Raw genomic sequence first — 15,384 nt, forward strand, 5'->3', positions numbered from 1 at the left:
TCCTGTTATATCCCCAGTCCCCCTAGGATAGTGCATAACACATTGTAGGTACTCAAAAGTAGTCGTGAGTGAATGAATGAATGAATAAATAAATGACATCAATGACCTTACTTGGTACTTAGAACACTGGTCTTTTACATCAGAAGATGAAGTCATAGAACTATCCAGTGAGGAAGAACTGTCTCCTCCAGGTTTCAGTTGGCAGCATTTCCCAAAGACTTTTACTTGAGCATCACTACAGAGTTTCTGAAATAGAGATATTATGCCCATTCATATTATAAAAGACTTTTCATCATATACAAGTTTAACTATAGTATAAAAACCTTTGAAAAAACCAAGTATGAGATCATTTAAAATAATATAACCTTGGTAAAATGATTTGCATTTTACTGCATTTTCTCCAGTACTGTTTTCCATTCTTGTGGAGTTTGTATTGTGCTTTTCTCACCAAGATTATCAAATCATAGAATTTTTCTATATTATTATGGTCTACAACAATGTTCATTACTAGTGACATAATATATTACAGCAGTTTTCAAATTATTTGATCTCAAACCCCCTTTTAGGCCTTTTGTTTGTGTGAGTTATATCTATCAATATTCTCCCATATAAGAAATTAAAATGGAGAAACTTTAAAATATTAACTCACTTAAATATAACAATACACACATTACAGGTTAACATTAAGTAACATATTTTTATGAAAAAACCTTTTTTCATTAAGTAACATTAAGATAGTTTTATGAAAAAAACTATGGAGAGATACAGGGATGGGAGAAATGCAAATGAAGCTTTTATATTTTACTAAATGTGTGTCTCTACATATATGAACACATGTTTATTATTTTGAAATGAGAATGTATTCATGTATTGAACAGTTAGATTTTTAATAACAGCTGAGTTTAGGACCAGAAGGCTGTACAGTGGTGTAGTACGGAAGAATCACGTATTTCTATTTCTTTTTCTCTATGCTCTTGCTTTCCTCCTAATTTCCCCACAGGTTCTAGAGCTTTCACTGCTCACAACTACCGAAGTTGCAATCCACCAAGGACTTTGATACCCTAAAAGTATTCTGGTGCTTTATCACAATTACCAGTATGTAACTCTTCCATGTAAAAGACCTCTCCCCTGTAAAAGACCTCAGGTAGGTTTTCAGAAGAAGTAATCTGACTGAAATCACAATTTTTGAAGGCCAATTATTTTACAAGTTGCCACCATCACCAAAAGGATTGTAAAAGAGAACACATGATAATTCCAAAAATGTAAAGAGACTGCACGATAAACTAAAAAGAACAAAGGCTTTAAAACTAAATAGACATGAATTTAAATCCTGTTTAATTGGCTCCTTGGCAAGTTACTTGACCTCTCTACGCTTATCTATTTAATGGAGAGAAAAACCCTACCTAGTGGGTAGAGTATTTGTGACACTTAAGGGGTGTGTGTGTGTATCTCATTATGTACTTACATATAAATAAATATATAAAGTGCCCTATACAGCATCTAGAACTAGCATATGCTTACTGGTTTTTAGTTGTCAATACTACAGAAAAAAGTTGAAGTAAGAAAAACTGAATGCCTACTGAAATAACTGAATGCCTAATTTGGAGTCAGGAACTTCACTAGGTTTTTCCATTTATATTATTTCATTTAGAGACTTACTAAAACTATTGATTATTTTTAGTACTGATATTGTTGGCCACATCTTAATAAATTTCTACTTAATGATCACCATCAAAATTATAGGCCTTTGGGCGCCTGGGTGGCTCAGCCGGTTAAGCGTCTGCCTTCAGCTCAGGTCATGATCTCAGGGTCCTGGGATCGAGCCCCCATCGGGCTCCCTGCTCAGGGGAGTCTGCTTCTCCCTCTACCCTTCCTCCCTGCTTGTGATCTCTCTCTCTCTTCCTCTCCCTCTCTCTCTCTCTCAAATAAATAAAATCTTTTTTTTTTAAAGATTTTATTTATTTATTTGAGAGAGAGAGAGAGAAACAGCATGAGAGGGGAGAAGGTCAGAGGGAGAAGCAGGCTCCCCGCTGAGCCAGGAGCCTGATGTGGGACTCAATCCCAGGACTCTGGGATCATGACCTGAGCCGAAGGCAGTCGCTTAACCAACTGAGCCACCCAGGCGCCCTCAAATAAATAAAATCTTAAAAAAAAAATTATAGGCCTTCAAGCATATTTTCTGTAATATTCAGAACGGTAGATATTATAACCCAGTTTAACTGATAAAGAAACCTGAAGCCCAGAGAGGTTAAGTAACTTCACCAAGATTACAAGAACTAGTAGGTCTATAATATACTTAAAGGCAAACCCCAGCTAGCTTGACATGAAAGATACCCAACATCACCACTGATTAGGGAAATGTAAACTAAAACCACAATGAGTTACCACTTCATGCCTATTAGAATGGTCATGTATATCAATAAATCAAGAGACAACAAATACTGCCATGGATGTGGCAAAAAAAAAAAAAAGGAAGCTTTGTGCACTACTGTAAATGGGTACAGCCACTATGAAAAATAGCATGGAGGATCCTCCAAAAATTAAAACTTGGAACTACATTACAATGTAGCAATTCCACTTTTGGGAATACATATCCAAAGGAAATGAAAACACTAAGTCAAAAATATATCTGCACCCCCATGTTCATGGCAGTATTTACAATAATCAAGACATGGAAAGAACCTAAGTTTCCATCAATGGATAAATGGATAAAGAAGTTGTGAGATATATAGATATAGATATAGATATAGATATAGATATAGATATAGATATAGATATAGATATAGATATAATAAATAGATATACTGAATATCATATATATATATATTTATATCAGCCATAGAAAACAAGGAAATCCTACCATTTGCAACAACATAGATAGGCCCTGAAGGCATTATGCTAAGTGAAATGTCAGAGAAAAACAAATATTGTTCAGACGTGTGGTTACCAGAAGTGGAGGGTGGGAGGAAGGGAATTGGAGGGGGTGGTCAAAGGTGACAAATTTCCAGTAATAAGATAAATTAGTACAAGGGATGTAATAATGTACAGGAGAATAACTATAGATAACACTGCTATATGATATTATATGGAAGTTAAGAGAACAAATTCTAATAATTTTTATCATAAATAGATTTTTTTCCTTTCTTTTTATTCCATCTACATGAGAATATAAATGTTAGCTGAACCTATGGTGGTAATCACTTCACAGTATATGTAAATTAAACCATCAGGCTGTATATCTTAAAACTATGGAGTGATATATGTCAATTATTTCTCAGTAAAACTGGGGGAAAAAACCCAAACTCAGTGCACCTGTTGCAAACCACAATTTTATAAGTTAAAAAAAGTATGTGAGTTACACATGTACCAGTAACTAAGAAACAAAGTTGAATGAAACAGTCCTTTTCCTCATGGAACTAACAAACTAACGAGAGAAAGAGATATTTAACAAATAACTAGACAAATATGTATAATATATGTATGTATATGTATAATATATAAATATATATATATTTTTTCAAATATGTCCAATCATGTTAGCAACAGCTAACTCATATTGCACTTACTGTCTGCTCAGGTACTATTCCATTTTACATAAAGCCACTCCTTTACACCTCACAACAACTCTATTATCCCCCTATTACAAATGAAGAGGTTAAGGATCAATGATGTTTAAGTGAACTGCCTAAGAGAGAACTTAACCTAGTCTAGGGAGATCAAGGAGGCTGGGACTACAAAAAAAAGGAAAGGAGTTAAGGTGAAAGAAGAATGGGAGGGCTAGAAAGATATTCCAGGCTGAGGGAACTCTGTATATCCAATATCTGAATCATGAAGCAATTTGCCATAGGAAGGAAAGGGACAAACATACATCAGTTTCAAAACTGAAGCATAAACATGTGCATAAAAGTGTACATAAAAGTTCTTACTACAAACACACACACACACACACACACACACACACACACACACACACACACACAGACCCTTCTCCCCTACCCCAACTCCCCAGCTGTTCAGTGTCTTTTCTCTCTCACATTCTGAAGTCATGGCTTTTCTGAATTCAAACAGCAACAACTTCCGTGGAAGATGGTCTAGTGAGGGGAGAGGGCACAGTCAGCAACCCTCGGGTAGACATAGGCCATCTATGAGCACAACTGTAGGGCAAAAGGATTCAGTTTTTTTTTCCTTATCTTACTTTTATTCCTAAAGGAATCATGCCATACTTTATTTTTAACCCACAAAAACAATACGTTCTACTAATGCATAAAAAATAAGTTATAAACATCACTGGAAAAAATCTGGCTTTTTATAGATTATAATTTTTATTAACTTTTTTTTCCATTTTCACATAATCACAAACAAGTTGCAGGTTTAGTTCAAAGAATATTTTTTCTGAATTAAATGGGAGTAAGCTGACTACCTGATACACTATGAACTCCTAAAGTATCAATACCTGAATGTGTATTTCCTACAAACAAGGACATTCTCTACATAACCACAATACAGCCACTTTTCATGTGGTATATGATCTCAATGCCCATTTACGATAATATTCTTGATACTGATGATCAGTATCAAGTGATTAAGGTGGTGCCTACCAAGCATCTCCACTGTAAACAAATGCTTTTCTCATCTGTCATTAACAATATTTTGGTTGGGGGGGGACTATGAAATTCATATGCTGTTTATACTTATATGCCATAAATATACTGTTTCTCATCAATCTTTCAATTTATTTACATCATATAAACTCATGGTTTCCTATTTCATTCAATGGGTTGTAATTTGCTACTATCATTATTTGTTTTTGTGCTAGAGTTTTCCCTACTTAGCCAGTGACAACCCCTTCAAGCTGGCTTCCATGTTCCTTTGACATGTTCTCATCATTTTTTAAGCTTTCATCACAAGTTCCAGGCTTATCCTTTTCCTTCCCTGCTTCAGCCCAAGGACCAGTCATTTCTCTAAGGAGCCCTGGTTCCTTTTAGTGGAAAATGGAATCTAGACGATAAGATCTCGATGCTACGTATGCCCATATGTTGGGGACTCACTGTTCCTCTGCTTTCTCAGTAGACAGAACTAAAGAGTATACATATGTTTTTAACACACACATAAACAAGTTTATATCTACGTTTATCATATTTATGTATATATGTGTATATATACACACACACACACACATATATATAAGCTTAAGTTCACAATAAATCCAATTCCAATCCAACACCACAGGGTTCTTCTAGTTTTCTCCTTTTCCTTATTTATAACTTCCTTTTCTAACATTCAGAAAAACAGGCCTCTCGTTATCCTTCATATGTATTTATTTAATCAACTCCCTCATATGAAACCAGTTTTTCATTTCCCCTGTCACTCCTTCACGTGCATGGACATTTTCCTCAGGCTCAGACAGCCAAGATGGATATCCTCCCCATCCAATGCTGTATCAGGCAGCAACTTGTGGAGATGCCCTCCTTAACTTACTTGAGCTCTAACACTCTGCTCTGGGCCACCATGCCTCTGACACCTAACATAAGTCTTCAGCCCTACTTAATGGTTTTAGGACTAAATTGTTCAGAAAGGGGAAATGGATGGGAGGAAGGAAGACTTGAGGGATTAAAAATTTTAACCTGGACACATAACCAACCGTATTTCATGTATCATATTCTATATCACAACTGAAATTCAAATAAATAACCAGCACTTAAATAGTATTTTTCAGTTTACAAAAGTTTTCACATGAATTTCCAACTTTTTTTCTTGTTTTGTCAACTTTTGGTAAGTATATAAGAAATCCATTCATATGATTCAAAAGTAAAAACAATATAAAGACGTATATACACAGAAATCTAGACCCGACCCTCCTTCTATCTAGTACCGTTTCCCACTCCACACATTCCCAATAGGTAAAATCCCTTCAAATGGTTTATTATTGTCCTTCTAAAAACTTTTTGCAACACAGTATTACTTTCCTTCCACTATTAGAGAAACGATAAGTAATTCAGTTCTGCCTTGCTTTACGGTTCACTAAAAGCCTACAGAGTCTTCCCATTTATCTTCAGAAATCCTTTTTTAATATATATATACAGCTGAATAGTATTCCAGTGTGTGAATACATTACAGCTTATTTAACCATTCATCTGTTAATGACATTACTGGTGAAACTGCTGAGTCAAAACAAAAATAGATACAACTTCCGGGGAAGATGACAGAGTAGGAAGATCCTACCTAACTTCATCCCATCCCATGAATACAACTAGATAACACCCACATCAGCGTAAATAACCAAGAAAATAACCAGAAGGCTTGCAGAACAGACTCTCCACAGCTAAATGTAGAGAAGAGGCACTGTGAAGAAGGTAGGAAGGGCAGAGAAGCCATCAGGAGTTAAATGGACCACGGGACTATCCACAGGAGAGGGATAAAAAACGGACCCTCAGGCCTGGCGCCCCAAGCACTGGGAACCCACATGCAGAAGACAAATCTCCATAACATGTGGCTTTTGAAAACCAGTGGGACCTAATCTCACAAGTTGTTACAGTCTGTGGAGTAAACACCTGGAACTGTAAAATTCAGCAGGCTCAGCTCTGGGAGAGCAGAGAGAGCAGAGGAAACGAAGCCCCTGCTCTTAAAGAGACAGCACCACAAACAGCCCCAAGGAGATACAGCACAGAAGGAGCAGTCTGAAAAACGGTAGAGTAGACAAGGGGGTGAGTTGTTTACTAATCTCAGCGCAAGTGAGGGAGGAGCAAGGATCCCTGGAAGACTTCACCAGGAACAAAGGAGCCGTCAGACACCATTCCAGCCCCCACCCCACCCACCAGGCTAGACACATAGACACCTGGGGGAAATAGCCCAGTGCAAACAAACTCCAACTAACTTGCTAACAGAACACCTCACCCCTGTGTTCTCCTCAGTACATGCCCCCACCAGCCAGGCCTGGTTCCAGCCCCCTCCCACAGCAAACCTACACAAACCTGGCTAATACCAAGAAACCGCCCCTCCTTTCTCCTGCAGACCTGCCTCCTCCAATACGTGTTGGCCAGAGCCCATCCAAAGTGGTGCGCAAACCTGGCACCATGCAAGCAGCCTTGAGAGGTGCCAGGACCACTTCAAAGTGACTCCTGCACAAGGAGAGAGGAAGACAACCACACACACCAGTTCAACTGAGGTCCAGCAGTGAGGGGCAGATATCTGGTCTGACTATGGGCCCCACCTACCACCAACGAAAGCTTCTAAGGTCAACACAGGCAAAACACCCTGCAGTTCCATGCTACCACATATCCGGAAAATGACTGGTCTGACTCGTCAAGAACAAGGCAGCCCCAAACTGGCTCACTAACATAGGAACCAAACTCTGCCAACAAGAGGCAAAGAGAGCCATGGTACACAGATGGAATGAAGGCAAATGTGGCTCAGCCACAACAGTGGGGTGCAAGCAATATGCATAGGAGACATCCCTGAAGCTCCAGGTTCTGGTGAACAAGGGACACTGCACTACAGGGCACTACAGAACCTCTTCTTCATAAAGCCAGTACTTTTTTTTTTTTTTTTTAAAGATTTTATTTATGTGAGAGAGAGAGAGACAGCATGAGAGCGGGGAGGGTCAGAGGGAGAAGCAGACTTGATGTGGGACTTGATCCTGGGACTCAAGGATCATGACCTGAACTGAAGGCAGTCGCTTAACCAAGTGAGCCACCCAGGCACCTATTCAAGAGCAGGAGACATAGCTGACTTCACACAGAAACAGAGAGTTAGACAAAATGAAGAGACAGAAATATGCCAAATGAAGGAAGAGGAAAAAAATAACAGCAAGATAACTAAACAAAATGGAGATAAGTAAAATGCCTGAAAGAAAATTTGAAGTAATGGTCATAAAAATACTCACTGAACTTGAGAAAAAAGTAGAGGACCTCAGTGACACCCTCAACAAAGAGACTGAAAACATAAAAAAAAAAAAAATCAATGATTAAGAAATCAATAACTGAAATTAAAAATACACCAGATGGAATAGTAGACTAGAGGAAGTGGACAAACAGATCAGTGACCTGGAAGACAGAGTAATGGAAAGCAATCAAGTTGAACAGGAGAGAGAAAAAGTAATAATTAAAAATGGAAACAGACTTAGGGAACTCAGAAATACCATCAAGCAATAACATCGACGTTATAGGGATCCCAGAAGGAGAAGAAAGAGAAAACGAAGCAGAAAATTTATCTGAAGAAATAATAGCTGAAAACTTCCCAAACTGGGGAAGGAAACAGAAACCCAGATCCAGGAGACACAGAGAGCCCCCAGCAATATCAACCCAAGAAGACCCACACCAAGGCACATAGCAATTAAAATGGCAAAAAGTAGTGACAAAGAGAGATTTTTAAAAGCAACAAGAGAAAAGAAAACAGTTACATACAAGAGAAACCACATAAGCCCATCGACCAATTTTTCAGCAGAAACTCTGCAAGCCAGAAGGGAGTGGAATGATATATTCGAAGTGCTCAAAGAAAAAATCTGCAACCAAGAATACTCTATCCACCAAGGCTATCATTCTGAATAGAAGGAGAGATAAAGCATTTTCCAAACAAATAAAAGTTAAAGGAATTCATCACCATTAAAATGGTCCTATAAGAAATGTTAAAGGGGACTTTTTGAGTGGAAAGAAAAGACCATTAGAAGGAGCAAGAAAAGTAGGAAACATAAAAGCAGTAAAAATAAGCATATCCATAAAAATCAGGGGAGTCATAAAATAAAAAGATATAAACTATGATGCCATAGATCTAAAAAGTGCAAGGGGAGAAAAGAACGGGTTCAAACTTAGAGCTAACATCAACTTAATAGTTATATGCATAATATGTTATATATAAACCTAACAGTAACCATAAATCAAATACCAGTAAAAGATATGCAAAAATTTAAAAAAAGAAAATCCAAATACATCACTATAAAGAAAGCCAGCAAACCATGAGAGAACAAGCAAGAGAAGAAAGGAACAGAGTAAAACTACAAAAACAATCATAGAACAAGTAACAAGATGGCAATATGAACATACTTATCAATAATTACTTTGAATGCAAATGAAGTAACACTCCAATCAAAGCACATATGGTGACAGATGGATAAAAAAGCAAGACCCATCTATATGTTGCCTATAAGAGACTCATTTCAGACATAAAGTCATGCAGAGTGAAAGTGATGGAATGGAAAAGCATTTCCCATGCAAATTAAACTGTAAAGAAACCTGGTGTAGCAATACTTGTATCAGACAAAATGATATTAAAACAAAGACTGTAACAAGAGACAAAGAAAGATACTATATAATAATAAAGAGAAGCCAACAAAAAGATATAACAATTATAAATATTACATAAAGCAGCTAATAACCGGCATAAAGAAAGTAATGGATAGTAACACAGTAATAGTAGGGGACTTTAACATCCCACTTACATCAAATGACAGATCAACCAAACAGAAAAGTAGCAAGGAAACAGTGGCTTTGAATGACACAGTGCACCAGAGAAATTTAACAGATATATTTAGAACATTCCATCCTAAAACAGAATACACATTGTTTTCAACTGTACATGGAACAGTCTCCAAAATAGATCATGTATTAGGCTACAAAACAAGTATCAACAAACTAAAAAAGATCGAAGTCATACCATGCATCTTTTCTGACCACAATGCTATGAAACTAGAAATCAACCACAAGAAAAAATCTAGAAGAAACACAAATACATGGAGGTTAAATAACATGCTACTAAACAATGAATGGGTCAACTGAGAAATCAAAGAGGAAATGAAAAAATACATGGAGACAAATGAAAATGAAAATACAATGGTCTAAACCTTTGGGATGCAGCAGAAGAGGTTCTAAGAGGGAAGTTTATAAAAATACAGGCCTACCTCAAGAAAAAAAAAAATCAAATAAACTACCTGACCTCATACCTAAAGGAGCTAGAAAAAGAAGAACAAACAAAACCCAAAACCAGTAGAAGGAAATAACTAAATAACAAAGATTAGAGAAGAAATAAAATAGAAACTAAAAAAAACAAGAGAACACATCAATGAAACCAGGAGCTGCTTCTTTGAAAAGAGCAACAAATTGATAAACCTTGGCCAGACTCAGCAAAAGAGAGAGAGAGAACTCAAAATCATAAAGGAAAAAGGAGAAATAACAAACCAACATGACAGAAATATAAACGATTATAAGAGATTACTAAGAATTACATACCAACAAATAGACAACCTAGAAGAAATGGAAAAATCCCTATATACACGTAATCTCCCAAAAGAGAATCACAATGAAATAGAAAATTTGAACAGACCAATACTGGCAACAAAACTGAATCAGTAATCAAAAATCCCCCAACAAACAAAAGGCCAGGACCAGATGGCTTCACAGGAGAATTCCACCAAATATTTAAAGAAGAGTTAATACCTATTCTTCTCAAACTATTGCAAAAAATTGAAGAGGAAGGAAAGTTTCCAAATTCATTCTATGAGGTCAGCATCACCCTGATACCAAAACCAGATAAAGACACCTTCAAAAATGAAAGAAATACTGGCCAATATCCCTGATGAACATAGATGCAAAAATTTTCAATAAAATACTAGCAAACCAAATTCAATACATTAAAAAGATCATTCACACAATTAACTGGGATTTATTCCTGGGTTGCAAAGGTGGTTCAGTATTCACAAATCAATCAACATGACATACCACATTAGCAAGAGAAGAGATAAAAACCATATGACCATTTCAGTAGATGCAGAAAAAGCATCTGATAAAGTATAACATCCATTCATGATAAAAACCTCAACAAAGGAGGTTTAAAGGAAACACAGCCCATAATAAAAGCCATATATGAAAAACCCACAACTAATATCACACTCAATGGTGAAAAACTGAGAGCTTTTTCCCTAAGATAAGGAACAAGACAAGGATGTCCACTCTCACGACTTTTATTCAACATAGCACTGGAAGTCCTAGCCACAGCAATCAGACAACAAAAAGAAATGAAAGGCATCCAAATAGGAAAGGAAGAAATAAAACTTTCAGTAACTAAGGTGATATGATACTATATATAGAAAACCCTAAATCCACCAAAAAACAACTAGAACCAGTAAGTGAATTCAGTAAAATTGCAGGATACAAAATCAGTATACAGAAATCAGTTGCATTTCTATATGCTAATAATGAAGCAGCCAAAAGAGAAATTAAGAAATAATCCCATTTACAACTGCACTGAAAAGAATAAAATACCTAGGAATAAACTTTGCCAAAGAGGTCAAAGACCTATTCTCTGAAAACTATAACACAATGATTAAAGAAATTGAAGATGAGACAAATAAATGGAAAGATATTCCATGCTCATGGATTGTAAGAACAAATATTGTTAAAATATCCATACTACCCAAAGCAATCTGCAGATTTAACACAAACTCTACCAAAATACCAACAGCCTTTTTCATAGAACTAGAACAAAAAAAATCCTAAAATTTGTATGGAACCACAAAGCCCCAAATATCCAAACACAATCTTGGAAAAAGAAAAACAAAACTGAAGGTATCACAATCCCAGATTTTAACATCCACTCCAAAACTACAGTATTCAAAACAGTATGGTACTAGCACAAAAACAGATACAAAGATTGATGGAATAGAATAGAGAGGCCAGAAATAAACCTACAATAATATAGTCACTTAATCTTCAACTAAGGATGCAAGAATATACAATGGGAAAAAGTCTCTTTAACAGATAGTGTTGGGAAAACTGGACAGCTACAGGCAAAAGAATAAAACTGGACCACTTCCTTATACAATACACAAAAATAAACTCAAAATAAATTAAAGACCCAATTATAAGACTTGAAACCATCAAAATCCTAGAAGAGAGCATAGGCAGTAATCTCTCTGACATCAGCCGTAACAACATTTTTCTAGATATGTCTCCTAAGGCAAGGGGAAGAAAAGCAAAAATAAATTACTGTGACTACATCAATCTAAAAATCTTCTGCACAGCAAAAGAAACAATCAACAAAATTAAAAAACAGTCTATTGAATGGGAGAAGGTATCTGCAAATGACATATCTCACAAAGAGCTAGTAACCAAAAGATAAAAAGAACTTCTACAATTCAACACCAAAAATCCAAATTATTCAATTAAAAATCGGCAGGGGACATGAACAGACATTTCTCCAAAGACATACAGATGGCCAAAACACACAGGAAAAGATGTTCTACATCACTGATCATCAGGGAAATGCAAATTAAAGGCATAATGAGATATCTTTTACACATGTCAAAATGGTTAAAATCACAAACAAGAAAAAAGAAATGTTGGCAAGGATGTCGAGAAAGGGAACCCTGTGCACTGTTGGTGAGAATGCCAACTGGTACATCCACTATGGAAAACAGTACAGAGGTTCCCCAAAAAATTAAAAATAGAATTATCATTTGATCCAGTAACTCCACTACTGGGTATTTAACCAAAAAATACAAAAACAGTAATACAAAAAGATATATGCACCACTATGTTTATTGCAGCACTATTTACAATAGTCAAATTATGGAAGCAGCCCAAGTGTCCAATGGCCCACTGACCAATGAATGGATAAAGAAGATGTGGTTGAGTGTGAGTGTGTGTGTATGTGTGTGTGTGTGTGTGTGTATAACTCAATATTACTCAGCCATCAAAAAGAATGAAATCTTGCCATTTGCAACAACATGGATGGATCTACAGAGTATAATGCTAAGTGAAATAAATCAGAGAAAGACAAATACCATACGATTTCACTCATAGGTGGAAATTAAGAAAAAAAAATGAATACGGAAAAAAAAAAAAACAGACAAACCAAAAACAGACTCTAATCTATAGAACTGATGGTCACCAGAAGGGAGGTCAGGGGGAATGGGTGAAATAGATGAAGGGGATCAAAATCCTAAAGGAGAACACAGGCAGCAACCTCTTCGACCTCAGCCGCAGCAACTTCTTCCTAGAAACATCGCCAAAGGCAAGGGAAGCCAGGGCAAAAATGAACTACTGGGATTTCATCAAGATAAAAAGCTTTTGCACAGCAAAAGAAACAGTCCACAAAACCAAAAGACAACCGACAGAATGGGAGAAAATATTTGCAAATGACCTATCAGATAAAGGGCTAGTATCCAAAATCTATAAAGAACTTATCAAACACCCAAAGAACAAATGATCCAATCAAGAAATGGGCAGAAGACATGAACAGACATTTTTCCAAAGAAGACATCCAAATGGCCAACAGACCCCTGAAAAATTGCTCAACATCGCTTGGCATCAGGGAAATCCAAATCAAAACCTCAATGAGATACCACCTCACACCAGTCAGAATGGCTAAAATTAACAAGTCAGGAAACGACAGATGTTGGCGGGGATGTGGAGAAAGGGGAACCCTCCTATACTGTTGGTGGGAATGCAAGCTGGTGCAACCCCTCTGGAAAACAGTATGGAGGTTCCTGAAACAGTTGAAAATAGAGCTACCATACAATCCAGCAATTGCACTACTGGGTATTTACCACAAAGATACAAATGTAGGGATCCGAAGGGGTACGTGCACCCCAAAGTTTATAGCAGCAATGTCCACAATAGCCAAACTGTGGAAAGAGCCAAGATGTCCATCGACAGATGAATGGATAAAGAAGATGTGGTATATATACACAATGGAATATTATGCAGCCATGAAAAGGAATGAGATCTTGCCATTTGCAACGACGTGGATGGAACTGGAGGGTGTTATGCTCAGTGAAATAAGTCAATCAGAGAAAGACATGTATCATAGGACCTCACTGATATGAGGAATTCTTAATCTCAGGAAACAAACTGAGGGTTGCTGGAGTGGTGGGGGGTGGGAAGGATGGGGTGGCTGGGTGACAGACATTGGGGAGGGTATGTGCTATGGTGAGCACTGTGAATTGTACAAGACTGATGAATCACGGATCTGTACTTCTGAAACAAATAATGCAATATATGTTAAGAAAAAAAAAAGAAGATAGCAGGGGGGGGAAGAATAAAGTGGAGTAAGTCGGAAGGGGAGACGAACCATTAGAGATGATGGACTCTGAAAAACAAACTGAGGGGGGCGCCTGGGTGGCTCAGTCGTTAAGCGTCTGCCTTCAGCTCAGGTCATGATCCCAGGGTCCTGGGATCGAGCCCCACATTGGGCTCCCTGCTCGGCAGGAAGCCTGCTTCTCCCTCTCCCACTCCCTCTGCTTGTGTTCCCTCTCTTGCTGTGTCTCTCTCTCAAATAACTAAATAAAATCTTTAAAAAAATAAATAAATAAAACCTTTAATCATAAAGTGTCTTTAAAAAAAAAACAAACAGGGTTCTAGAGGGGAGGGGGGTGGGGGGATGGGTTAGCCTGGTGATGGGTATTAAAGAGGGCACATTCTGCGTGGAGCACTGGGTGTTATGCACAAACAATAAATCATGGAACACGTCAAAAACTAATGATGTAATGTATGGTGATTAACATAACAATAAAAAATTATTAAAAAAAGAAATAGATGAAGGGGATTAAAAGTATATTTATCATGATGAGGACTAAGTAATGTGTAGAACTGTTGAGTAACTACTTTGTACACTTGAAACTAATACAACACTGTATGTTAACTATATTGGAATTAAAATTAAAAAAAAGAATCTCTAGGGATGAACGAGAATCATATTTTTAACAAGTGCCCCAGGACACTGTCACACACAGAAGATTCACTGGATGGGACCATCAGTAGGATTTCTTTCAACTCTAAAACTCTGTTCATTCTCATGACCTGAATTTTAGTTACCTCTATTTTTCTGTGAACAGAATTAAATTTAAAAAAGAAAGGCAATGATATTGCCTAAGAACCTACAATTTGGCTGGTGCTACATTTGGGGTCTTACACACATTGCCGTATTTTCCTGCACAATAATCCTTTGAGGTAGGTATTATTACTATCATCACCACAGTATGCATAGATTCCAAGCTGGAACTCTGGAAGTACAAACTTCCAAATGTAGGATGAATAAGTTCTGAGGATGTCATGTATAGCATGGTGACTATAGTTAACAGCACGAAAGTTGTCAAGAGGATAGATTTTAAATGTTCTCATCACAGGGGTGCCTGGGTGGTTCAGTTGGTTAAGCACTGGATTCTTGATTTCAGCTCAAGTCATGATCTCAGGGTTGTGGGACTGAGCCCTGAGTCAGGCTCCTCACTCAAGCGGGCAGTCTGCTAGAGATTCCCTTTCTCCCTCTCCCTCTGCTCACCATCCTCCACAACCCCTCCCCCCAGCACTCTAAAATGAATAAATAAATCTTTAAAAATAAATAAAATAAAGGTTCTCATCACACACAAAGAAAAACTAACTTTGTGACTTGATAGAT

At 37.1% G+C, this 15,384-nt stretch overlaps 1 protein-coding gene across 2 annotated transcripts in view; it reads right to left on the reverse strand.

Annotated features, from left to right (window-relative positions):
- The window catches only part of FNIP1 (folliculin interacting protein 1), a 154,349-nt gene that overhangs the window by 68,060 nt on the left and 70,905 nt on the right, over positions 1-15,384 (reverse strand). For both annotated transcript variants that reach the window (XM_028103458.1, XM_028103460.2), the window contains exon 3: positions 112-246. In XM_028103458.1, the coding sequence (XP_027959259.1) occupies positions 112-246 (135 nt within the window). The remainder of the gene's footprint in view (positions 1-111; positions 247-15,384) is intronic.

Source organism: Eumetopias jubatus, unplaced genomic scaffold, assembly GCF_037043125.1.
Source record: "Eumetopias jubatus isolate StellerSeaLion01/CBP00866 unplaced genomic scaffold, mEumJub1_p1.0 scaffold_5, whole genome shotgun sequence".
In the NCBI taxonomy this organism is placed as follows: domain Eukaryota; kingdom Metazoa; phylum Chordata; class Mammalia; order Carnivora; family Otariidae; genus Eumetopias; species Eumetopias jubatus.